Genomic DNA, 26139 nt, shown 5'->3' with positions numbered 1-26139 from the left:
CCTGCCTATTGCATTCTACTAGCACTCATCCGTGTGGTGTGAATGCCCCCACACATTAACAAAGGATGCCAGCTCTCCCACCTCCTTAGAAAATCATGTCAAGTACAGGAATGGAAGAATGACAGTGATAATGAACTCAGTAATAACAGGAGTTATTCTTACAATGATAGCACATTGCTATCTGTCATCAGCAATGCAGTGGCTGTGGGACCAAGAGGGCTCTCTGTGTCCCTTTCTGTACAATATTGTATTAAATCTATTAGAATTATAACATTTTGAGTTTGCAAGCATATTCATAACTATATCTATATTTTTAATTACATTTGTCTAATGAGAAAATTTCCTAGGTTAGAATGTAAATGAGGTATCACAAAAGGGCCTAGATAATATATTTCTAAGACCAATTTCGAAAAAAAAAAATTCTTGACTATGGGCCATAAAATTTCCATGATCATGACATAAATTTGAACTATAAATTAGACCAATTACTCTTAGATTGGTTCCTTTTGGCAGAAATTTCAGGCGTAAAGTCAACTTGACTTTTTGACCATTGACCCAATAAAATGGCAAAGCTGCCATGCTTCGGGTAATCTAGTTAGTCCAACGAAGTCTGGCGTCTTAACAAGCCCAAACTAGTTACTCAAACCAGTCTTCAGTGTAACATTCAAATGATTACTCTGTGCAGTCCCGGAGGCATTCATTACAGACAAAATTGCTCTTGCTGCCTTGCATACAAGCTGAGTTTTCAATGGGAAATGAAAGGATGCCTGGAAAAATAGGCCACCTAATTAAGTTAAACTACTCTAGCATTTGGCTTGACATCTTCATTACTCAAAATTAAAAAGATGCTTCACTTGAGCACACAAGTTACTATTGTTTATGTTGTTTTCTTCCTAAATTGGCTTCTTACATGGAAGTCTGTTTTTCAGAATTATATCTTGAAATAGCTCACATATTTCTTACAGTTTATAAAAATGTCTTAATAGCGGTATGGATACTGAGTACGGGCACCATACAAACATACATCTTCGGGCTCTTGATGGTCAAACATACATCAGTCTTTCTGCATATTTTCTTGATTATTTACATATTGGCGTGGTTGAACTTCAGATGATTCTTTACCCGAGTCTTCATTATTTATTATTTTTTAGTTGGTTTTGGACTCTGTTAGCTATAAATGATCATTTAACATGAGAAATATGAATTCTTCAAAAAACATTTAAGTAGACCATAAAATTTAAACTGAAATTCATTTGTCCAGTAGAAGTGTTTTACATCAACCTCTCAAACAGAGCTATTTCGGGAACGTTTTACAATGTAAACACATGTAGAGCACGCCATGCACTGATTGCCAGTTCCTACTCATTGACACTAATGAGGCTGCTGACAGGTTAAATGTTGTGTATCATATATATTTCCAAGCTGTGGGATTTGTGAATATAAGACTCATTTTTTTATTTCAGAAAATGAATGTTTGTTGCTGAGTATGCTCAAGAATTTTATTATAATTGTCTAATAGTAGGTTTTCAAGCATTAGGGAAAGAAATTTCAGTGATAAAAATTATGAAAATACCTGAATGGAACAGCACTGGGGCTAAAAACAGATGCAAACCAGGTTCTCAAAGCATCAGGCTCCATTTGGAGGACCATTGGCTCAGTGGGCAACTGTCATTGGCACCAAAACATTCAGGTGCTGGGAGGAGGCGCTGGGGCTCCAGCGCACAGCCTGGCCACTTACATAGCTGAGATTGGCATTTTGAAAGCAGTCCTTCAGCTTGTTCAGAATTCCATTTTGAAGATTTTTTTATTTTAGCACATGAACAATTACAGTAAGATCCCCTTTGTTAAATTTTACAAGGTATAACACACTAGATTTTTCCCCTGTCACTTACTGTAATAAATCTGTCATTAAAGAATGTCAAAAAATAAAAATAATACTTAACTTTAAGATAGTAATATGTTGAACAATGTCATCTGTCTCCATTTTCAAGGCACTTAAAGGTTGTACTAAAGAAATCTTCCAATTTTAATATGCCAATATATCAAGTAAAAGCAACTTTGCCCATTTTTACTGTATGAACACTGAGGCTTGGAAAGGCTGAGGTTTTTTTCCACCCACTTGTGTCTCTTCTGAGACCTCTTTCTTCAATGTTCGTCTGCCACCCAAACACCTTTAAAGATGTGTCAAGTTTCCCTCTGCAGTTTCAGTTCCTCAGTTTGGGAGCAGACTGAGGTAGACTTCCCAGAAACACAAAGAACGTTTCAGTTTAATCTTCATTTATGTCCGTTTTTTCCCCCTTTTTCTTGTGTTTTTTTCTGATCTATGTTATTTCAGTTTGGATATAAAAATTTATACCTACAACCCTAATGATTTGAAAGTAATTGATGACTGTCTTGAAAAACGTTCTCTATACATTCCTTGCTGTTTATAAGTTATGATGATTGATTCTTTCGCTAGCAGTCAAACAAGTAACTTCTGAGTCCTAGCATCAAATTATTCAAATGGAATTGCCTGCTCTGAAACTCAGAATGGCTCTGATGGTCACGATCTGAGACCAATAACGAAGGCTTCCCTGTATGCAGCTTGGCATTCGGCATTTCAGGAGAAGGTCCTCCCTCAAGAAGGGCTTAACTCACTGTGAGTTAGTTTCTGAATTCACAAAGTAGCCTTAGAGGAATAGTGGTTGGGGACCGGGGACAGCAGTAGGATCGCAGGTGTGGGGCAAGGCCAGTAGCCCTATACAGAAATTGCCTTGGTTGGGGGCAGTCTGGACTCATCTGTACTGTGAGTATCCAGCTGTTTATTTCTTATCCTCTGACTTCATTTAAACTTCTTGCTTGTCAACATAACGATATGTTTTAGTAGAAAGTTTCTGCTTGGCTAGAAGTTTATGTTAGACCTCCCATACCCACAGTGTAATAAATGAATTAGATCCATAATGATAATAATAGCTGTCAGTTGACAGCTACCTCTATTTGGCAAGGAACTAAGCAAAGGCTTTGCATACATTATCTCAATCCATAGAATAATTCAGCAAGGATGAGAGAGGTTAGAATGATGGGCAAAAAAATCTACAAAATAGTAAATATCAGAGTTAGGCCTGGGAAGGCTTCATGCCCACATCACAACCCATCCCTGGTCAGCTAGTCTTTATTTTATTCTAGCTTATGGACATCCCAACCTCAACCGACCCTTGTTAGTGTTGAAATAACTACAATGTGTGAACGTGTGTGCAAGTACTCTGAAAAAATGAGGTTGAACCAAATGAAATTGCAGATACATGATCATCTTTTACCTGCAAAAGCAGCAATCTCTGCGAATATTCTCACTGTTCTGATTTTGTAATAATCAGGCAGGCTAACCATTCTCTGTGTTAAGACCATGCATGTGTCCCCAGACCTAGTTCTTTCCCTAGTACTGATTTTATGAATGCTGGTGATACAAACTCTGAAAAAAAAAAGCAGCAATCTTACATCTGTCCAAACACACATAACAGGCCATGCAACGTGAGGTTTTATTTGCTGTTCCTGACTTCTTTTATCCAGACCAGCGATTCCTTGCTTCTCCTCCTGTTCAGCCTTTTCCACACTTTTGCCACCACTGCTGGCTTGTTTCCTCTTACTCTCCTGTCAGCATTCAGGACTTCCCCCACCGGCAGTGCTCTTCCTTTTCTCCTCCAGAAGGAAAACAAAGTGCAGGAGGGATTTCTATAGAAGACACTCACCCCTCCTGCTCTTCCCCAGGGATCCAACTTCTGGGTAACTCAAGGATAACAGGTTGCATCTTCATCAAACAGGAAATTCTCTCCAATTGGTCAGCTCTTCTTTTTTCTTCCATGTCCCCATCTTCAGCTCCACTTCACTGTAAACTTTCTTTGTGGCAAAAACTTTAGAAAGTGAGATGATCATCATATATTTAGGCATCCACTTGCAGTGAGTTCCTGCTAAATGTTCCAGAGTAGGAATTGCACATCGGAGTACAAACAGGGGCCTCTCTTTCCTTGTTCTGTTCTTTGTTTGAGGGAGGGGCCAAACCAAGAGCTCAGGCCATCTGTTTAGGTCTCTTCCTCAGCTGATCTGTCTACTTTATGAAGAATGTAAGTTTACATAGCCAACATTTGCTAATTTCTACACAACAGTCAAAAATGATAAGAATGCGCATGAACAGAGATAGCATGTATTTTTCACTTTACATATAAGTTATGTGCCAAAAAAAAAAAAAAAACAGGCCAACACTGAATGTTCAGCTCTGGGTTGTCTACCTTCATGTTATTTAGCAAATAGAACTGAACCATAAGGAAAAATCAATTGCACTCAGGTTTTTTTTTAAAAAAGAAAATTTATTAAAGCTCAAAGGCCATGAGTATTTTAAAATACTATATTGAGCCCTGACTGGCATAGCTCACTGGATTGAGCTCAGGCTGTGAACCAAAGCATTGCAGGTTCAATTCCCAGTCAGGGCACATGCCTGGGTTGCAGGCCACGACACCCAGCAACCACACATTGATGTTTCTCTCTCTCTCTCTTCTCCCTCCCTTCCCTCTCTAAAAATAACCACGTAAAATCTTTTTAAAAAATCTTAAAATAGTATATTGAAACCCAAGGCATTTTATTTAATTATTAAATATAAAAAGCAACTTTGTAATGATACTGTGTGTTTCTCCTCTGCCCATCTGGTCCTTTAAATACAAGAAAATCATTTATCCTCTCAGGGCCTCGGTTTTCTCATCTGTAAAGTAGGGGCATATTCTCTGAGGTCTTCTCTTGAGTGAGTGTTCTGTGATTCCATTGATCATAAATATAGTACTCTAGAACATTATCTCAAAGAAAAAACATATAAGATTTTTATCATAGTGTGCTTCTTAACAGAGAATAATCAGAAATGCCTTCAATGTTTGATAAGAAGAAACTGGTAGAATAAATTATAGAACATGCACATGATGACATAATATTCAGCTATTCAGACAATAATGTAGTGATATTAATTGACATGAAAAATTATTCATAATGCATTAAATGATCAGATTAAATTGTATGATGGTATAATAATAATAATAATAATGTAGTTATCATTTACTGATTATCTTATGAGCCAGTTTATTACTCAAATTAGTTGTATTACCTCATTTAATCCTGATATACCCTTAATGAATTGAATACTATTAACATCTTTATTTTATAGATTTGGGAACTAAGGCTTAGAGGAATTAAGTAACTACATATACTAAGAGATGAGCTGAGGTAGCATTTGCAAGTAGCATTTCTAGATCTATGTTGCATTTCTGACTTTTTAAAAATTCAATAAATTACAATAAAATTCAAAAAATACAATAAAAATAATAATAAAGTGAAAAAACAAAAGCCCAAAATAAAATAGAAAACAAACTTAAAAAGTTTTAAAAGATACACATAAACTGTACTTTTCACATAAAAAAAGTGTGCTTTTTTTTCCAGAATAGTTGAATTGAGTGATTATTTTCATGTACAATTTCTTTAATTTTTTTCTGGTTAATGTGGAGTATTTATAAAATGAAACAAAAATGTATAAAACTAAATCTCAGAATATAAGAAGTGAATGTGAGAATTGAAAGCATCTTAAAAACTAAAAAAAGTGTAAACTGCCAATTTGTACATAAAACTGTACACCAAACAATTAAATTTGAATGTTTTAATTATCTACTTTAAACTCCGAATATACAATGATGACCTGTTACCAGAAGAACATGCCTGGGCCCCATTAGGGTTTCAGCAGCAGCTCCTGCACATCAGCCTGCTCTCCCTAATTATCCATGTATGGGGTATGGGTGGTTGGGGGTACATTATTTGTTTCACCCCCCCCTTTTTTAGCGAGAGAGGAGGAGACCCTTAAAACAATTGCAGAGAACACTTGGCTTTAAAATGTTCCTTAAAAATACATCTCGTACACTCATGTAGACCCTCAAACAATACTGAGAGGAAAAAGTCTGTTCCCCATTTCAGTATCATTAATGAATTATGACAGGAGAAATGAGTATATGTAAATGTTAAGGACTTTTCTGGAAGCTCCTGGAGAGGGCACCCTGGCAACAGTCATGATTCACAGAGGAGGGATGGACTGTCCCGCCCCGCCCACCCCGATCTGAGCATGCTTGGCTTATTGCCAAGATACCCCTGAATCTTCAAAGCTTCAGCTTCTAAGTTGCACCACAAGGGTCCAAGTTTACCCAGTCCTAGCCCCAGAAAGATCCAGTGTCAGACATTCTGTGGGGTGGCATCAAGTTGACCTTGTTTTCTGGTCTCATTCAACCTTTGGACCAGATGCAATAGAGGCTTGCTTTGGGCCTGGTGTCCCAGAGATTTTTTTTTTTTGACTGGTGGAGCCAATCTTGCCCTTGAAGTTTTCTTAAAGATGAAGAACCTGACTTTGCTGTTGAACATCCTTGCTTCATTTTCCAGAGTCCTTCATTCGTCAGTTTCGTGGTCCTCCCTTAATCACTAATTGCATCTTGGCAGAAGTGTCTGATCTTCGGGCCCTGTTATCAGGGTGAATCTGCTGAGAACAATTTCTGCAGCATCCCAGCTTCAAATAATTCCTCTTTTATTTACACTCTGATATTACTAAGCCTCACACTTGGAACAGGCTACTTGTTGGGAGCCTAATTACTTACATCTCTTCTAATTCACTTCCTATGTAACAAACTGCATCTTACAATCTCTTGTATCACAAATCACACTTTGCAGAATGCCTCACACACAGTAGGTGCACAACAAATGCTTCTATGGCAAGTGAGGCAATCATTACCTTTTATTCAATACCAGTCACAAAACTTAATGAGCATAAATAAAATAAGTGTACTTTCTACCAAATATTATATTTTGATAACTGTTGCTTGAAAAATTAGTACATTGTGGGATTTTAAATGAAGATGATTTATTGCTATTGTCTAACATGTGAAGAAAGACAAAAAAATGTTTGCAGGATCATTGGCTTGAGCACATCAATGGCACTGTTGGACAATTCTTGCTGAGTGTTAAGATGATTTATGTAACAGACTGAAGCTCTCCACAGTCATACATTATAGTCTCAAGCTATCAACCCCTGTTCATGCAGAGACAAAAGAATCTGAAAACTACCTCCTTCGAATGTCTCCTCAAAGAAATAGGAGATAATGTTGATGCTGTTTAAACTCTTTGGAGAGAAATCACCATTACATACAATATCTAAACTTCTGAAAACATGCAGAGTCAGTTTATTATTTTTCTAATAATGGCTCAGTTTGCTTTCTATTCAGTTATTTGAATCATACTACAAGAATTTTCCATAATAGAAGATGAGATGTGTTTAAACATTGGCATTTTGCTATCATGAACTTTCAAGAATTATATTACAGATTAAAAATTAAGGCATTCTCTATATGTTTGATGGCAGTGCTATTTATTTATCTTTCAAATAAAGAGCTATATGAGAAACATATTTTACACTGTTATAACCATAGCCATATATTTAGTGCGTGCATGATTGCATGAAACCATGGCATAATTTAAAGATACATACAAGATGATATTTTTGAAATTCTTCTGAGTTATGGGGCTTCTTGTCACCAAAGATTGAATGCTGTATATAATGATTGCAGTATGTGGACAGCGACCCACAAATGCCAAGGTTCATCTGGTGGAGAAACTAGATTTTAAGAAGAGAAGAAAAGGCAAAGGCCAGAAGAGATTTCCCATTTATTGTTCCTGGTCAGCCTATATTAACACTCTCTCTAGACAGTATGAAAACAAGAATTCGCTGTAGTCAAAAGAAAAATCAGCCTAATTAACATCCCACTTCCAGATGTAATAATGTAGCATAAGAATAATAAAATAAGAACAGGCCATAGCCAAAGGCAATGTGGATTGCAGAAGGAAACAATAATGTAAACAGAATTCACAGGTCATAGAATATGTAGAGCAATATGATTAAAAAGGAATGTGAGTGAGTAATTATGCAGACGGGGAGAATGAGGTCTTCCAGAGATCAGGTGAGAAATGTGCTCTGCTTTTTCACTGGAGGGGAGCCTGGGGAAGGTTGGACATGGGGAAGGACAATGGCTTTTTCCAAATGGCTGGAAAATCTCCCAAACAGGTCAAATCAAAACACATTGGAAGGATCCTCTGTTACTTACCTAACCCCAATTCTTGATTCTAGTCTGAGAAATAATCCATTTCATTAGCATTCTGACCTTGCCAAGAATCTCCCAGGAAAGGTAGCCTTCTAGGGACATAAGAAAGTACTCATACAGTTTTTCTTGTGAACTTAGACACTGAAATTCTGGTTCCAAATTCCTTCCCCTTTTGCCTGGGTCAATAGGAGCCGGTCTGTCAGGAGCCGATCGGCCTAGGTTGCAGGTCTGCCTGCAGAATTCTCTGAAAAAGCAATTATGGCACTTGGGACATGAGGTTATTGCCACTTTTCACCTGTATACCATTTTCCACTATCTTCTTATTCTTTGATTTCAAAAATGCAATTTAATCTTCTTAAAATACAGGAGAAATTTTATCCTAGCTATTTATGGGGAACAGTTAAATGAATATATTATGTATAAATGGGGCTACACTTTGCTTCAATATGAGGTCTGATCAGTGCCAAATATACTGGAATTCCTTTACAATGATGTCTGAGTTCTTCCATCCACTGTCCACAGCCATTTGTTTCCTTGGCTATTATCCCATCGATGGCATATACAAATGCATTTAACAGTAACCGTAGCTATGCTAAGGCTGCCATTTGTGAGAACTTTCTTTGTGGCAGATGTATATTACCGAGATTTTTACCTATCTCATGTTTTTGTTTTCAGTGCTCATAAGAACCCCACCGAGTAGGTTTTGAAACTTAGATTCACAAGGAGGAAGACTTTCCCAAGAATTCACACAAATAAATGCTGCAAAGAACCTGGAAACAGTCCCTTCCTGTTGGCCTCCAGAGCCTCGGTTCCTTCTGACATGCTCTGTGGCCGTTCTTATCAGTCACTGAAGGAGTTGTCATGAGGCCTCTCAACCAGACTGAAATCCGTCTCCTTCTCATGGAGAAAGATGTAGCACTTTCTAAGCTAAATATGCAAATTCCAATGTTCAGGATTTAAGAAAATCACTTGAAATAGTCACTGAATCTATTATTTAGAACTATAAAAATACTCTCTTGAGGTCTATGATACTGTATTTTGAAGTTACTACTTTAATGCTTCCAACAGTCCCCTCGTAGCCTTGAAAAGTTTATATATTATTTATTCCAGAATTAGCCAAGTATTGTAATAGTACATACAGCCCATGGTCCATGACCTTGGCTCCTGCTCCCTGGATACACAGAGGTACACGGTGTGTGGTGTATGCCAGTACCAGCAATATGGTGAGACTCTCCTGTGTGAAGGACCAATGAGTAGCTTAAGATCAGGGACAAGCTGGTTATAGAGAAATAATATAACTTTAAGTTTTTTGAAACATTTGGGTCCTGCAGTGTCTACGTTTAAGAGCACATCACTTTGCATGCTTATTTGTAATTTACCTTTTTTTAACCTGAAGATACAAGATAAAATTAAAAGTATTGGCTTGAATTTCATACCGCTATCCCTAAGCACTTTCTCTCCACTTGTGTAGATGGTGACCATTGACTTTTATCATTCCTTGGGGAGCAGGGAAGCTTTATGGCTCCGACTGCTGATAAAACTCTGATCTCTAGACTTGGGTGGTTAAAGGCACTATAAAGGGTGATAAGGAAGATGATACCATCTTCATTCAGCATCCAGACCTGTTCTCCCCCAGCATTCAGTACTGGAATCCAGCCCCATAGATCCTTAGAGCATGGATTGACTCCTTGGTGGTCATTAACTCAGGTAAAAACAAAAAACTAAAAAATAAAAACATAGTTATGCATCTCATGGGTATGCTTTCGTCCCAAGTAAGTTGGAATATGAAAGAACCTTCAAACTCCTGGCCTCACTGAGACTTGAAGGAAGAAAATAAGCCCAAGTCAGAAAAGAACCCTGAGTCAGAAGACGAGTGCAGAAGGCCCACTGTGCCAGCTAAGAGTGGTTTTAACAGAAGGAGCCTTCTCTGACCACTTGGCCTCAGGTTTTGGCCACATCACCAGTGTTCCTGTTTCTGTGATCAGAGTACCTTCCCATGCCCTCAATGCCCACTTGTCTAATTAGGCCCTTCTAATGGCTAGTCATGGGTCACCAGACATACTGTCCCCAAGAGATCCTGATGTGGAACCAAGGTTTCCACCAAGTCCTTAGCTGGCATTGTACCTGCAGTGGGGATTAGGTTCCAACAACTGCTGAGAGCCAAAAGGAGCCAAACCCACCTTTAGGAATCCTCTGGGACCTTCATGTCACTACAGAATGGTGGGTGCAAGTCATTTGGGGGGATGTATTGAAAGCCAGAGAGAGACACTAAACTACCCTGCCCCAGCCTTATTAAGGTTGCTTCAATCTTGACATTTCTAACAGGCTATTTTTGCTCCCTGACAAACTGAGGGATTAACGTTACTTACCATGTTGTGAACTGGCCAGTGCAAAGACTTGGGAATACAAGATATTTATTCTAGCCCATGAAACAACACTCCATGCCTTTGAAAAGTCATTGTAGCATTCATTCTTTCATATATGCATTCATTCTATGATTTGTTTGTTAGTTCATTGAACAGACATTGAACCAGGCAGCTTCATAAGGAGTAAGAGAAAATATTGAATCATGTCTTATTTAATACATCCCCTCAAAATTGCAAATTGTTTCTAATCTGTAATTTACTATTGTTAAGTCAAACTTACTTCTATTAAGTCTTTAAATTTTAAAATAAAGATGTCATGCCATAGAAATCAATGTTGAGGAACTAGCAGTTAGTCTGGCATTGAATTTTATGTAAATTCTCTGACATTTTGACATTTATGCAATTGCCAGGATACTTTTAAATGGCATCACTTACACTGTAGTAGGCTCACGGCATGTAACTGCATCATGTCTCTTAATGTAAAGAACAGAAACTACTAGCTAACCTTATGTTAAAATTCATGGAGGAGGGCGAAGGGGGAAAAATTGGGGCAACTGTAATAGAACAACAATAAAGTATTTTTAAAACAATTCTTGATCCACATAACTACCCATTACTGGTTAAGTTGTGGTATCTGTGGTTTTGGTGTATAAGTGCATGGATTGCATAACATTAGTGTATAATTACATGAAAATAAACCATATAGCTTAGTTAAATTGCAGTACAATCGTTCCCACTGAATGTAAAGTGATACCAATTAAACCTTCCTTTGGAACACCACAAATGAAGATTTAACTACTGGAGAAATTCTAGAATGTGAAATTCTTGTATACCACAGGTAGAATATCCCTGGATATTTTCAGAGGCTTAATGACATTTGTAAAATTAAAAACATCTTTCTCCTTTATTGCTGGCATTAACTGTGCCTTATCCAGGAAAGTTGCAAATATACCAATTAACTTCGTAAAATATGGGTATCAATGAGTTTAACCTTTAAAATGTTGACAAAAAGGAAATTATAATTTCTTGTATTCATATAAATATTTTATGTTAGTGGAGTGGGCATTGGAGTGGAATTGGGACAAGGAAAGACCTGATATTAATGTTAATACTAATTCTTAAATTATGAAATTTTGTTTATCAGGAACAGTTGATTGGCAACTTTGTGTCATTCTCCCTAATAAAATAGTAGCAAGTAAAATACTTAAGTATCACAGTAACAAAAATGCCTTCTGCCTTCATACATTCATCCCTCATATGTACTGAGCTGATTATTTATCGGCCGAGTGTAAGCTATTGAACTTCTGAGTCTTAATTTTCTCTTCAGGAAACCAGGGCAATAAAAGCTACACAAAGGATTATTGTAAGGATTAAATGAAGACATAGCCAAGGATTCAACACAGTGCTTTATATGGATTCCACATTAATAGACATGCTTCCTCTCTCTTTCACCTCCCCATTTCACATCTTCTATGCTCCTTCCTCTGTGAATACTTGTACCAGGACTGATGGTTTAGATCTATAAGACATGAGGTCTAAAATATATGACACAAGTGAGAACTTACTCAAACTTGTAACTTTGACACAGAGCACTAATATGTTTTTCAGATGAGAGATACACACTGTAAACAGGATAATTCAGCAAGTGATGATTGAACTTTTAGAGCTGGTGATTTCTTTTTTAGCAGAACTTTAGACATTTAGGAGAATCAAATCTTTCTTTCCTATACCCCCAGTCTCTAACCTACACGTGCCTCTCTGTGACCAGGTCTCAATTCCAGATGTTCCAAGTAACTCTTCATTTCATCATTTCTTTGGACAGCACCTAAACAAATACATCAAAAGTTGTACAACATTTAGCAAGTGCAACTTGAAGATTTTCTTTCTGTTAGACAAATAGACGCCATCTGGAAAAAATAACCCCAGGCGCTTGGACACAGGAGCATGAAGCTTATTGGCTGAACACCCAATGAATACCTTACACTACTTTCTTTGGCTCCTACCCTCTGCCTGCTCATTTCAAATCTTGCACACTTCAGCAGGCGCTGTGCTGTGAGACAAACGAGTCCTTGTTACCCACGCACTCAAATACTATGAAGACTTACTTAATTTGAAAGACAGGCTTTGCAAAAATTATCTGCATCAAAATCGTTTCCTTTCATACTGGGATACTTGCTCTATAAAGGACTGCTAAATAGCACTGTGTCTTGACATTAATTGATAGCAATATTTTATTATTCAGTTTCTCAAATTCTCCTGCAGCAAACATTTTCAGTGTTTGCCGTGTTCCATTTTTAAACAGGAGTTTCCTCATACAATCTTCCTTTCCTTCTTTGCTCCCTCCCCTCCTCTTTTATCTAAAACTACTTTCTAAGAGAAAAAGTCCCACATATATTGTTACTCATTTTACTGATTGACTTCTATTTCTAAATTCGTATTATAATAATTAACGTTAATTTTGCTTTTCACAGTTGGCTGAACTGAATTTAAATGCCTGCAATATTATTTATTAAAACTAAACCTTAATTTTTATAAATTAAATAAACCTGAATGAATAGTCAGACATCAAGAAAACAATCTTCATTTTCATTTTGCTGATATAATTGTTTTGATAAAAATAGTTTCTCATGGCATTTTTTTCACATATCAGACTTTCTATGCAACCACACTTATGCAACATGCTTTAACTTATTTCTTTACTAATTACTTTCCTTTTGTCAGAGCAAGCATGTAGCTTTTCAAAACCCAAAGCCAATTGCCTAGGAACTTCTGGAATTCATTTTATTACATCTCATGATCTGAACAGTAGGGAGTCCTATGAAACATGTTTGATCAAACATTAACTTTATAAATTGCCTTCCTTCCCCACAATTCCCATGAAAAAGGTATTCAGCTAGATTAAAACTCTGGAAAATTTTAATGGGACTTTTGAAATCTGTTTGAGTTCAGCTTCTTGGAAAAAAAATAAAACTGCCTAATGGAAGCATGCTTTGTATGACAAGTGGATATGCCTTTGAGGCAATTTTCTTCCGTGCATAATAGTGAAAATTGCGGCGGGATAATCTGAGTGTTTGAAATGTCATTGCCAAATCCATAATGCCGCTTGCAATAACACCTGGAGAGGGCACGTGTGTTTGTTCATGACGAGAAAGAAGAAACAGATGATAATGTGCAATAATCTCACTGTGTGTCTTTGCAGGCCTACCCTGGTCCAAGCCTGGAAAGTGAAGACTTTAACATCCCACCCATCACTCCTCCTTCCCTCCCCGACCACTCGCTGGTGCACCTGAATGAAGTAGAGACCGGTTACCACTCTCTCTGTCACCCAATGAACCACAATGGCCTGCTACCATTTCATCCTCAGAACATGGACCTGCCTGAAATCACCGTGTCCAACATGCTGGGGCAGGATGGAGCACTGCTTACCAACTCCATTTCCGTGGTAAGAATCAGTTTACCAACATGTGGTGGGGAGCAGAAGATGCAGCAGGGCAAGGCGGGACTTAAAGCAAGAAGCCTCTGAAACTAGAAATAATGTTAAAGCTATGGAAAACATTCACCATAATGTCCTGTAAAATCCTGAGGCACTTTTCCATTTTCTATTTAAGTCTAAGCAAAATCGATTAATAACATGTTTAATTACACATATTTATAAATCAAAGTACTAAATACTGTTTGACACTGACTGTTGTCTTATAAAGCCCAACTGTCTTACTAGTTTTCAGGTGAGAAGTTATCTTTAAAGGTGCTACCTCCCATGTCGTGCAGGATTCCTCACCACAAGCAAGGCTTTCACGTCTCCTGAACAGGAATCACTATTAAACTTGGTTTCTACCCTACTTTCCACTTTCCAACTCCATAAATTTATATAATAGGAAAGCCAGAAAACAATTTTAATTTTTATTTTGGAGGTATATAATGCTTATGATCAAAATGCATCCTCATGAACGTATTCCAGCGTATTGGGCCCATTGGTCTCAGAATCTTCTAATGTTCTTTACTTCTCAGGTGTAGTGGGGATGGACATCATAGAGAAAACTAGCAAAAATTAAATTCCCGGCCCCTACCCAGAGAGTCCAGGGGGTCTGTGTTTTTAAGGAGCGTCTCTGACTTATAAAATCTCTTCATCTGATTTTATGTCATCTAAAAACAATTTCTCTGTCTATATCACAAGTGGTGACACATATTTTCAGTAGGATATGGCTAAGGATAAGGGCAGAGCTTTGTACCATGTCATAAAACTCTCCCCAGGGCTGACAGTGACTTTGAACTAGCACCCTTTCATTTCCATTCTTCAGTCACTTAACAACTACATTGTCATTTTTGTAAATTGCTGAATAGTGCTGTCAGATTCACAATGAACAAACTTATGAACTTGTTTATTTTATATTGTTTCTGATAGGAAAGTATTTTATATTATCACTTATCTCAGTCATCTGGGGATGCACCTCTAACTTGAATGACTTCACAGGAAGGTTTTTCTGTTAATCACCAACAAAGAGGAGGTGTGTGAAGGAGAGTTGAAAGAACCCCCACAGTAGTGTTTTAGGGAATGAAGCCCAGAGCCTAATGCCATGATGGTGTAAGATTTTCCTAAGAACTGGCAGCTAGCTGGTCGGCCAAGATGAGAGAACCCATTCACAGTACCTGCAGTGGGAGAAAACTCAGCTCTGTTGCCACAGTATTTTATATTATATTCACCTGTCTAGATTTATCTTAAGACTAGTAACTATGACTTCATTAAGCAGACAATGGATTTTTAACAAACATATTAAATGTCTAAATATGAATAATGTACTTTAAAGTAGTCACCTTGAAAAATCACAGAAAAAATTATTCTTTGGGGCTAAGGCTTTAGACCCAGTTCACGGGTCAGTAGGCATCCAGGTTATGGCTTTGTAGGCATCCTCATTCACTAAGGAGAGGAAGAGAGCACACATGTATAAAAATATCAGTTTTGTTCCCTATGCCCCTTCCTCATAGCATGAATGGAGTTGGGCCATAGGCGGGATGACAAGATAATTCAATTACATAGTTTAAGACCCTAAGCCTTTTATATAATTTGTCATCTTAGCATTCCTAGGACCCTCTCATTTACTCTTTAAGAGGTATGTGTGCAACTTTAATAAATACACATCTGGGCCTTTCCCAGGTTTGCCATCCATGACAGTCACTCCATTCGCAAATGAAGCTCAGGACTGGACCTAGTCACACTGTGAAACATGCCATCTTCCAGGCCCTTCCTCACTGTGCTTTCCTCTTAACCTCCCAGGAGTTTCAGTTCATCCACTTTTCTTTATGCTGTGTCCACCCAACTGAATGTCCAAAACTAAACTTATATAGTTTTGTTTTATCATAGTATGTCCCTTGGAACTTCTAACTCTTTACAAGGCAGAGGGCCTGATTGGCCTATACTAAGGGATGAATCTCCAGCTTGCCATTCAGCTCTTGGCATGGAGAATCTAGCAGGGATTTTCATTGGCTGGTGAGCCTTCCCAGGACCTCTGAAACCACATTCTGAAGTGGGCACCTGCTTTGCCTACTAACAGTAATGATCCTAGCACTCGATGCTATAAGTAAAAAGCTTCCTCAACTGATAATACAAGTGTTGGTGAGACTTTGGAGAGGCTCCAGCACTGTCCAATATAACTCTCTGTGATAATAGCTTTTCCATTATCCATACTGTCCAATAACAGTAGTCACTGGCTCTTGAGTGTTTTAAATGTGGCCAATGAGAATTAAAGGCTAATTTTTATTTTATTACATTTTAATTATTTTTAAAATAGCCATATGTACCCAGTAGCTACTACATTGAATACTATACATCTAGTTAATAATGTTGATTCTAACATTAAGTCCTTATTAAACACATTTTTTTAAGCCAGAGTGGTCTTAGAGACAGATTTGGAGATTAAATTTATTGTGAGAACCCTATTTTAAGACTTTGATCTCTGGCTGGATTCTGGGAGCCAGAGTTTCATATATTATAAAGTTGCAATCTAAAATTGGAGGGGTCAACTTTATTGGAGTCTATTAATTCCTTTGAGAAACAGAGAACCTCTTCACTCCTTATTTTGAGCTGTCATGTATCTAGAATGCCATCTCTCTGTGTGTACATTTGAAATGCTTTCCATGGTCTAAATGTTTGCAAGGGTTCAAATGATTGATAAAACAGGGTCACTGGCCTTAAGAGCTTCTAAGGTACAGGAAAAAAAGGGGGAATACTTTGGAAACAATTAGAATGAGACATGAAGCAATGAGAGAGAGACCAAGCAAAGTGCTTAATTTAGTTTTACTGGCTGTGAGCCCTGTAGGAATTGCTGGTTGGAAGAGATCACAGTAATCTGGTTTGGGTAGTTTATAAACTTAGTAGAAAAGGTGGGACTGTAGTTAGGGTTTGAAAGATGGTTTTGATTTAATAGAAAAGAAGAGGCATATTGGAGAGCATTTCAAAAGCAGGTTAGATATTTCAAGTTTGGAGATTTGACCGAAGACTTCAAAAAACAATTAGAGTTCTGTGGACTTGATATGATGGATTCTGAAAAATTATTGGCTGTTTTCACTCAAGGCAAAAGCATTAGGAAAGCAGTGTTGTAGGAAAATATTTTTGGCACTTCCCTGGATGGATAACAGTGGTTGGAAACTGCAGATGCGGAAAGTCTGAGGAGCCTGTGTCACAACCAGGCGCGGGGTGTTGAGGAGGCACATAGAGTGGTGACAGTGAGAACGAAAGATGGGGTGCTAAGCTGTTTTCACATCATTCCCAACTATAAATGGATCTAAAGATGAACAACCCTTCATGTCATCGTATTTTACACTTATAAAGCACTAAGGGATTATTTGCTTTGTAAGGAAGTTTAGGACTATAAAATATTCTCTTCACACTTCTTTGTAAAAACTGGCTTAAAACTCTTTCCTTAGCAACTTGCTCGTTCCTAATGTGATCACAAACTTTAACAGCTGACTATTAACTGGTTTGCTAATTGCTGAAATATATGGATAGTGCACAATTGAGGTCATCAGTGCTCATGCAGACAAGGAAATAACAGCTTCTGAAATCAGGAGGCAAATGCTACCCACCTAGAAATTACAGCGCTCTTTCCAAGGTCTTCTTTCAAGGTCACCTACAATATGGGAACAACCAAGAAGAGCTAACACTTGTAGATTTTACATAATGAACTTGCTGTAACTTTTAAAATCCTGGGAGTACATGCCACTCTAGCTAGATTTATACATAGGATCAACTTCTTTATCCAAAAGCTCTTCAATGTTATTAAAGCTGAGCTTTTTGCTGTTAGTATGGTGCTTTCATCTTTGTGTTAATATTTTCACTTGATGGAATTTTAGAATTTGAATGGATCAAAAAGGTGAAAATACTTAGTTCTCATTTAGCTATTACAATACTTTAGAGGTTATTGTAACATTTAGTATATATACATCACTATATTTTATATATTATTATTTTTAGAATATAAATTATATATAATATAATCTTTTCTTAGATTTTATTTTAAAGAGAAATTTCTTGTGTCCTATCCTCAGTGACAATATAAGTGATACAATGTCACTGACTTTAAGCATTTCCTATCATTGTCCATATATATATAAATATATATAAAAACTTATATAATATATATAAAAATTTATTCCATATGAGAAATCCATATCTGAATGAGTATTGTTACTCCACTTTCACAAATGGAAAAGGGGGGATCAGAGTGATTAAGTGGCTTGCTCAGTGGCTCAGCTAGTAAACACCCCACCTTCCTTGTTTGGAAAATAAGGATAATAATAGTCCTTACCTCATGGGGTTAAATGGATAAGAATTGCTTAGATACATAGACCAATTGGTTGGCAAATAGGAAGTATTATATAAGTTTGTTAAATAAAATATGAAAAGCAAGCTTGTACGACTTTTTTGAACAAGTTAAAATGCATGAAAGAGAAGATTTTCCAAAAGAGTTATTTATACTTTAATCCTCAATCTTCTTCAGACCTGTCAAAAAAAAAACAAAGATAGCAATGAGCCTGCTATTAACCAAAGCAAAGAAGTCTCTACCTTTCAGCGAGTGAACCAAGGTAGGTAGAAGTCTCTACCTTTCAGCGAGTGAACCAAGATTTTCCAAAAGAGTTATTTATACTTTAATCCTCAATCTTCTTCAGACCTGTCAAAAAAAAAAACAAAGATAGCAATGAGCCTGCTATTAACCAAAGCAAAGAAGTCTCTACCTTTCAGATGTGGGAGGGAAGGTGCAGGGCAGAGGGGAATAAAGGGGAGAAAAAAAATGGAACAATGGTAATAGCATAACCAATAAAATATTTTATAAATAAATAAATAAATACGACATCTTTGGGCTGGATGACCTCAGTTCAAATCTTGACACTGCCACTTACCAGTTGTGTTCATTCAGCAAGTTACATAACCTTCCTGCATCTCTTTTCTTATCAATAAAATTGCTATAATAAGATATTTAATCCCATAATGTTGTGAGCATTAAATTAGTTAATATCTGTAAAACAGTGCCTGTCATGTAGTTGGTGCTGGATATACTCAGAATTTCTTCCTAATAAAAAGGCAACCAGGGTAGCATATCTGGGTTGCCTTCTAAAATTTGCCATAAACCTATATGGGGGGGAAGCACACTTAGGGCAAACTTTCTTCCGAAACTTCCCCTCCCTGCTTCTTTTCCTATATCCTTGTCTGTGCCATCTTGTATGTTAGTAGTCAGTCAGGACTCTGCAAGAAATTACATTTCTGGCACTTTAAAAAGATTGTATTTTCTTAAAACTGCTATTTTCCAAGACCAGACTATAAAACAAGGTAGAATTTCTATTAGTATAGACTGTCGAATAAGTGCCAATTAGTTCTGATTCTCTGGGTCCAAGTAAAACAGCTACTCATGATCCAATATGTAAAAGTTCCATTTTCTCAAAATTCCCCTGAGTTATTTTGATAGTGGGTAATTGATTAGGGAGTGGAGTATGGTTAGAAGAGCACTGAAATGAGAGTCTAGAAAGCCAGGCCCTGCCTTGGATGAGCTTGTCAGCCAGGGGCAATTCCCTGCCCCCTATCAGTAAGCAGCAGGGTTGGGCTAGCCGAGGGGCTCCAGACTGAGGCCCTTGGAGACAGGGGAAGCTGGGAATGAGCCAGAGGGGCATTGCTCTTACTCATCTCACTTGTTCACACTTCTTGTAAAATGTGCCCTGATCAAAGAATTCTGCCCCCCAAGAAGATGGAAAATCACAAGTAGTTGATCACTGAGATCCTTCCCAGGGCTAGCATTTTCCTATGATTCATTCTCTATCGACCACGCAGCTGTGATCCAGAGTCACGACTCACTGGTCTGTCACTTCAGTTGCTTAGTAATTTTTCCGACCATCACTTTGGCTTCTCAGTGTTTTACCTGTCCCTGAAAGCCTAATCCTTTATTAAGATACTTGAATCTATTGAACCGAACGTTTCTCTTCAGTGGAAAATGTTATTTTGCCATTAAGAAGACAGTGGCATTGCTCCGTGAGAACAGACAGTGTGTTCATGTTGTTAGAAAGAAACTACAGAACTATTGTATTTTCGGAGAAAGGTAGAATAAGAAAATGTCCGTATTAAGTGTTCACGGATTCAGAAAAAAACCCTTTGATTCATACCAACCGAAATCGAGAGTCTCTCCTTTTCCTCTCTACTCTGGTACATTCACTGCTGGGTTAATCACGGATTGGTGGAAGGCAAAATACAACCTTGTATAAAGTCATCCAAGCCTCGCTGCCTGGCATATATGTGGCGATTGCTTGTTCTTTGTGCAGTCAACAGAAGCTCTTTCATACAAAGAAAAACCGTGCAAAGTTTTAGAATGGCCTCACAGAAAGGATTCATTTAGAACCTGGGCTGTTTGCAGAGTGTGGTCCTAATAACACATTATAGAAAATTTACAATGAAAAAAGCAACAAAGGAGATTTCAATTTCGTTAAATGCTTCAAATTTCTAGTTCTAGAGTTTGAAATGGAAAAAAGATGTTAAAAGCAATAAAATTGGGGGGTTTATTTCCCAAATGCCTTATTTTTCCAGGCAACAAAAGCAAGCATAATATATGTACTCAGATTTATTGTCACTTTTAGCATTCAGTCATGGCACACTTCGCATTCAAAGGCCAGTGTACAGCTGTTTTGACAACCATCCCTTCAGTAGGTACTGGGCGGGGTGGACGAAACTGAAGCGGGAGTGTTCTTCTGGGTCTATAGGGAGTGCTGTTCCATCAAGGAAGTCAGATGTATCAGAGCAGCATGAATTTCTAATCTGTTGCCATTATGGAAAAGACCACTGGCATATTGAATAATGTAGCTTTCAAAGCCAAGCAGAAAATGTGATTACAGGCAATTTGATTGCTATTTTTAAAATAAATATTTTCAAAATCTTGAGATACTTTATTTCATGTAATGCATAAAGTATGTACCAGTGGACGAGACCTAAATATCTTTCAGGACATGAGGGAGCTGGTGATGTCAGCCCCATTTAGATGTGAACTAATAGATGCATTAGTTTACAGTGGGATGGATGTCACAGGGCTGTGTTTCTCTCTTTAAAAAACAGGGAAAAAAGCAATAAAAAGAAATTACTTTACCCACTTTGACAGAAAAAAATGAAGAATAATTATTTAGCATTAGGCCACAATTCATCACACATTTAGCAATTACAGCCTGTTTTTTCACAAATTATTTTTTTTAAGATAGCAGCACATGGGAGCAATGTATTAAACCACTTGAGTACTGTGAGTAAATGGGCTGGGTTTTTGTTCTTATTTTTAACCATATATAATAAAAGTGTGTGGTTTGGGGTGGGTTTTTTAATGTCAAATTCCTAATAAGGCCAAAAATAAGCGTTGTTTGTGGTTAGTTGTTAAGCTCTACTTAAGCCCTTTCTTTGCTGAAAACAGACTACTTTGAATGTGGTATTGATAAGTAGTTCAATGTCCTCATTATATTAATGATTTGGGACTATCTTATAGTGCTGTAATAAAATATTTTTCCAAGCTACAGCTCTCCTTAATAGTGTTCAGGAAAGGAGCCAATTTAAAAATAACACTTTTCCTTTCTTATGCCAAGTAAGAAAACTCAAGATTTACTTTGTATATAGGGCTTGTTGTACTTTCTGTTCAATCCTGGAGTTCATATGGATTTGTGCCTCGCCCATGCATGAAAGAAGTTAAAAAGCTATAAAACTAGTTATATAATATACTGTAAGCAAACTCTGGGAGTTATTCAATCCAGTCTCTTAATTCTAGGCAGGAGTAAACTTAAACCATTTAAGATATGTGGTTTTCTATCTAAGAGCCAAGATTCCACAACTTTCCTTGGTAGCCTGTTTGTGTTTAATTAACCTTGTAACATTAAGTTAAATTACACTAAGAGATTTAGATTTCTTCCAGGAAGTTCCTTATTAAAGTTAAACTAAAATCTCTTACTGCAATTTCAGTCTACTTTGTCTGCTTCAGACGTCTGAATGCTTGGGGAACAGTTGATTCAAGTATTTGACATTTATTAAGTCAGTCCTGCAGTTGTGTTTTACCTGGCCCAAGTAACCCCAATTCTTTTAACCTTTCCTCAAAGGTCATACTTTTCAACCTCTCAATCAAATTAACTTTGTTTTTTTTCTTTTTAATTTTTTTTATCTTAAGGAATGCCAACCACAGTGAGAAGCAGAGCTCCAGAAAGAGCTTGAGATCACAGATTAATTTCTAAAGTTTTCAAATAAATTCTCCACCCCCATGTGGACATTTTATGATAGGCCCTTTAATAGCATCATTGATTGCTGACATATTTCATTTTAGACCCGTCGATCACTCCCAGGGCATGTTCTCTCTGTGCTGGTGTCCAGCCAGCAGCTCCCGCCATCTTGTTTCTGTGTAACTCATTTCACATCCCAAAGGCAAACATCTGGAAAGGCCATCATGGTGTTATTCTTCAAGTCATCCTTTTTTCTGCTTGAGTATCCACTATTTAAATAGACCTTAGCAAATAAAAAGAGGCAAGAAAAGTATAGTTATGTACTCATAATTGTCCTTAGACAAACAGATTCTAAGTGGGCTCATAAGTCAGACTCCCCGGGCCCTGGCTATGAGGTTTCAGTCACTTACTGTAACCTCCAAATTGTTGATCAAATCGTTACTGAAGTGTTGAGGAGGGAGTTTGGGAAAAGCAGCACAGAATCTGGATGAAAAAGAATTGGGAGCAGGAAGAATAAGCAGCCAGTGAAAACAGAAGCCTGTTGAGTAGAAAAACCACGTACCTCAGGGCTCCATCTGCTGTGGGCTTCCTGTCCAGGGCCTTCCCCTTCCCTGTCCCTTCTCCAACTCCACCTCCCTTGCTTGTTTCTCCTCCTCATTCCAGGTCCGACTCAGGTGCTGTCATCCCCTTCTACCCTAAATAATAATGATAACACTTCCTGTATCAAGTCTGGGTGATAAATCAGGCCTTGAGTTGAGTACTTCAGGTGGGTCATTCTTCTTGCTCTCTCGTTCCTTCTCTTTTGGCTTGAACACTCAGAACATGCCCTCCCTGGGGAAGGAAAGGTTCTGTTTTCCTCTCATCTGCCTAGAGACTTCTTTACAGAAAAGTGGGCCTAGAAATCCTAAGAGCTTACTTGGTTTCATTGCTGAGACTTTCATGTGAAAATTATCGATGATAATATTATATATGGATCGCATATAGTAGGAGCTCAGGAACTATTTCTGATCAAATGGATGAACTCTTGTGCCCCTTAAGATCTTTTTATTTTTTCCAGACAGTACAGGATCATTATTGCTTTTGATGCTGACAGGTCTAAGCAGTTGTGTAGTCTTCTAGATGTATACAAATATTCTAGTTTTTAGAAAGTATATAATGTGATTTAGCCTGGTCTGCTGCTTTCAATGTAGCTAAATGAGTTTGAACCCTCAACTTCCATCAAATCTTGTATCCTTAAAACTTAATCAACTTACTACTAACTTCCTAATCCATACCATTATTAAGTTGATATATATGACAATTAACTATAATGTATAGTTGATCTCTTCTAGATGAATACTTTTATTTTCTTAATAGAGCTATTTTTCATGGAGACAAATTATTAGTAAAATTACAAGGCTTCTAAAGGAATATCTTGGGGGTAGAAGAAGCACTGTGGATAATAAATGTCTATTAAACAAGGGCCGATATGACCAGTGTTTGTTTTTTGTTTTATTACAGAATGATTCAATCTTTGACTTTCTGTTTGCTTGATTTGTGCAAATAGATTATTAACATTAAAATGTTGCATTATAAACACATTGACTCCTGGAGTCACAGGAGAATGAGTTTAAAATGCTTTTCAGAACAATGAAACCGTCTCCTTTCAAGACACCACTTCCTTCATTATTCATTAACTATTCTTATCTAGTGCATACGGGAACATTTTAAGAGCAGTTCTGTTTTTTCTTTCCATTTCAGTTTTTTCCAGTTTGAGTTTGAGTTCCCTTCTGTGAACAAGCATTACCTGCAAGCACACAATGTTTGTCTTTTCATATCAGCCATTTTTATACTTGTCTCTGCCAGAAGCAGCATGCACGCCATTGGGGAAAGGCATGAAGTGCTGTAGGGTCTTGGACCACAGGGTGCAGTTGTTAAAACAGTGGATTCACCCTTCCTTTCTTGGGTCTTATAAAATATTACAAGTGCCATAATCATCCAGAGAATAGGTCTTTTTTTTCCTTTGCCCTAATAAATATATTCAGCATTTTGATAAATATATAATAACAAAATTGATAGTTGAACTTTTCAGGGTTTAATGGAATGTACAAATTCCCCAGGGAAATCTAAGTACTATTTGAAAAAAGGAGGATTTAACTCCTTTTTTTGTAATTCGAGGTAGCAATTCCCTTTTTGATAGGCAAGAAACTGTCTCAATATTTGTTACATTTTAAAAGCATTTGTTAAAAGTATCATATGCTCTAAGATTTAAGGAGGTTTTCTTCCAATCAAAATTCAGATTGTTTTTAATAAACATTATTCAACCCCCAAAACATTTTACACTATTAAAATTTTTACATTTTTATATATTGTGAACTTAATCACACTTTCTGCTAACCAGCAGACCAAAACAATGGTTTACCAAATTGTGATAAGACCATATTCTATACATCGTGAAACTTGAAAATGCTCAAAATGAAAAAAAAGTTCCTCCTCAATTCTTAAAATGATAGATTTGTAAAGGTTATATTATTACAACTATCAAGACAAACAAAATTACTACCATTTAAAATTTTTTCTCCTGTACACTATACACATATTATAATTCTTGAAGAATTAATAAGGAGAAGAGTCACCCTTGACCATGTAACTATTATTTACATTTAATGAAAGCATTTATTTATCCTTCTGTCTCTTTTTCCACATAAACACATGCAATGACACATTCGTCTGTTGATTGTGTTCCTGTGGCTGAGGCTCTCATCACATCGTGAGAGTGTCAGTGGTCAGCAAAGGCCACTCCTCCACTAGGCAGATGCAAATTGGGACCTTTGGTTAACAGCTTCTGTGTTACCTGGGGTACTTTTTTGTTTCTGTGGTTGTTCTTGCTTTCCCCAAAGCAGCCTCATTTCTAATTAGAACAGCATGTGGGGCGGGCCTTGTTTCCCGGCACACAACAGACATTGCTTCTCTGAAGCTGCATTTTGCTGTGCACATCACACATTTTTGGAGTGTCTTCACTGTGCCTCAGATCTGCTGGGTGTTAGGTGTAGTGAATGTTAGAATCCAGGAGCTTACAGTTTACTTGGGAAGATGAGTATTACTCATATGAGACAAGTGGAAAATGTGAGACCATGTAAGGTCAAATTCTCAAATTTGGTACCCAGGGAGTGTGGGAATCACCTGTAGAAACCTGCCTATGCTGTCCAGGTCTTGAGAAACAATGTGAGTGGTTGATTCCCAGCTGGTTCAAGGGTAAGGCAGCCTGGACTTGGACCCGGACTAAACCCTCGCTGACTATATGTCACTGTGGACAAGCGACTTCACTCTCACTCTCTCACCTCTTACCTCTCTTGTTGGTGATAAAGATTGAATGAGTCTATATATCTGAACCCCTCAAGCAAAACCAGCTGGTGTGCTTCACATCACATTTTATTATCCAGTGAAACCCCACGGCTGCTCATCTGAGTTTTCCTTACATTGCCTGTCATTCCTCTTCTAGTTACCAGTGTCCTTGTTTTCTGGGATGTTCCAAGAATGGCTATGCTGGCATCTATTGAACATCAACTCTTGCCAGGTCTCTTGCCAAGAGAAAACATTCAGTTTTCTCTTTAACTCCCATAATCACATCAGGAGAGCATGGTGTGGTGTTGCCCAACCATACCCCAGAGGGACTGAGGACTCAGAGGCAGGTTCCACAGGTGGGTAGATGGTAGGTAGAGAAGCAGCGGGCTAAAGTTCTTGTCCTGTCTGTGTTTCTGGTGAGTCAGGGGCTGTGCCTCCCACTGAGGAGGCTCCATAACATTGCACTGAAAGCCTTGATTGAGCCTGGTCCTCCCCTTCTTCCCTACCAAGTGTGTTCAGGTGGGTTTGGTGTCATCACTGTGCATGCTGGATAAGCCAGCCCAGGCAGTGTTCACAGTTCTCCCTTC

At 37.6% G+C, this 26139-nt stretch overlaps 1 protein-coding gene and 1 non-coding gene across 6 annotated transcripts in view; both read left to right on the top strand.

Annotated features, from left to right (window-relative positions):
* Positions 1-26139, top strand: part of TOX (thymocyte selection associated high mobility group box) — a 304166-nt gene that overhangs the window by 166776 nt on the left and 111251 nt on the right. For all 5 annotated transcript variants that reach the window (XM_045861498.1, XM_045861494.1, XM_045861495.1 and 2 more), the window contains exon 3: positions 13710-13952. In XM_045861498.1, the coding sequence (XP_045717454.1) occupies positions 13710-13952 (243 nt within the window). The remainder of the gene's footprint in view (positions 1-13709; positions 13953-26139) is intronic.
* On the top strand, positions 3315-3445 carry LOC123833430. Its single transcript, XR_006788261.1, has one exon. It is a non-coding gene; the product is annotated as a small nucleolar RNA SNORA72 (small nucleolar RNA).

Source organism: Phyllostomus hastatus, unplaced genomic scaffold (assembly GCF_019186645.2).
Source record: "Phyllostomus hastatus isolate PE091 unplaced genomic scaffold, TTU_PhHast_1.1 phas_scaffold_21, whole genome shotgun sequence".
NCBI classification, from domain to species: Eukaryota; Metazoa; Chordata; class Mammalia; order Chiroptera; family Phyllostomidae; genus Phyllostomus; species Phyllostomus hastatus.
This window is presented reverse-complemented; position numbering and strand designations above follow the sequence as displayed.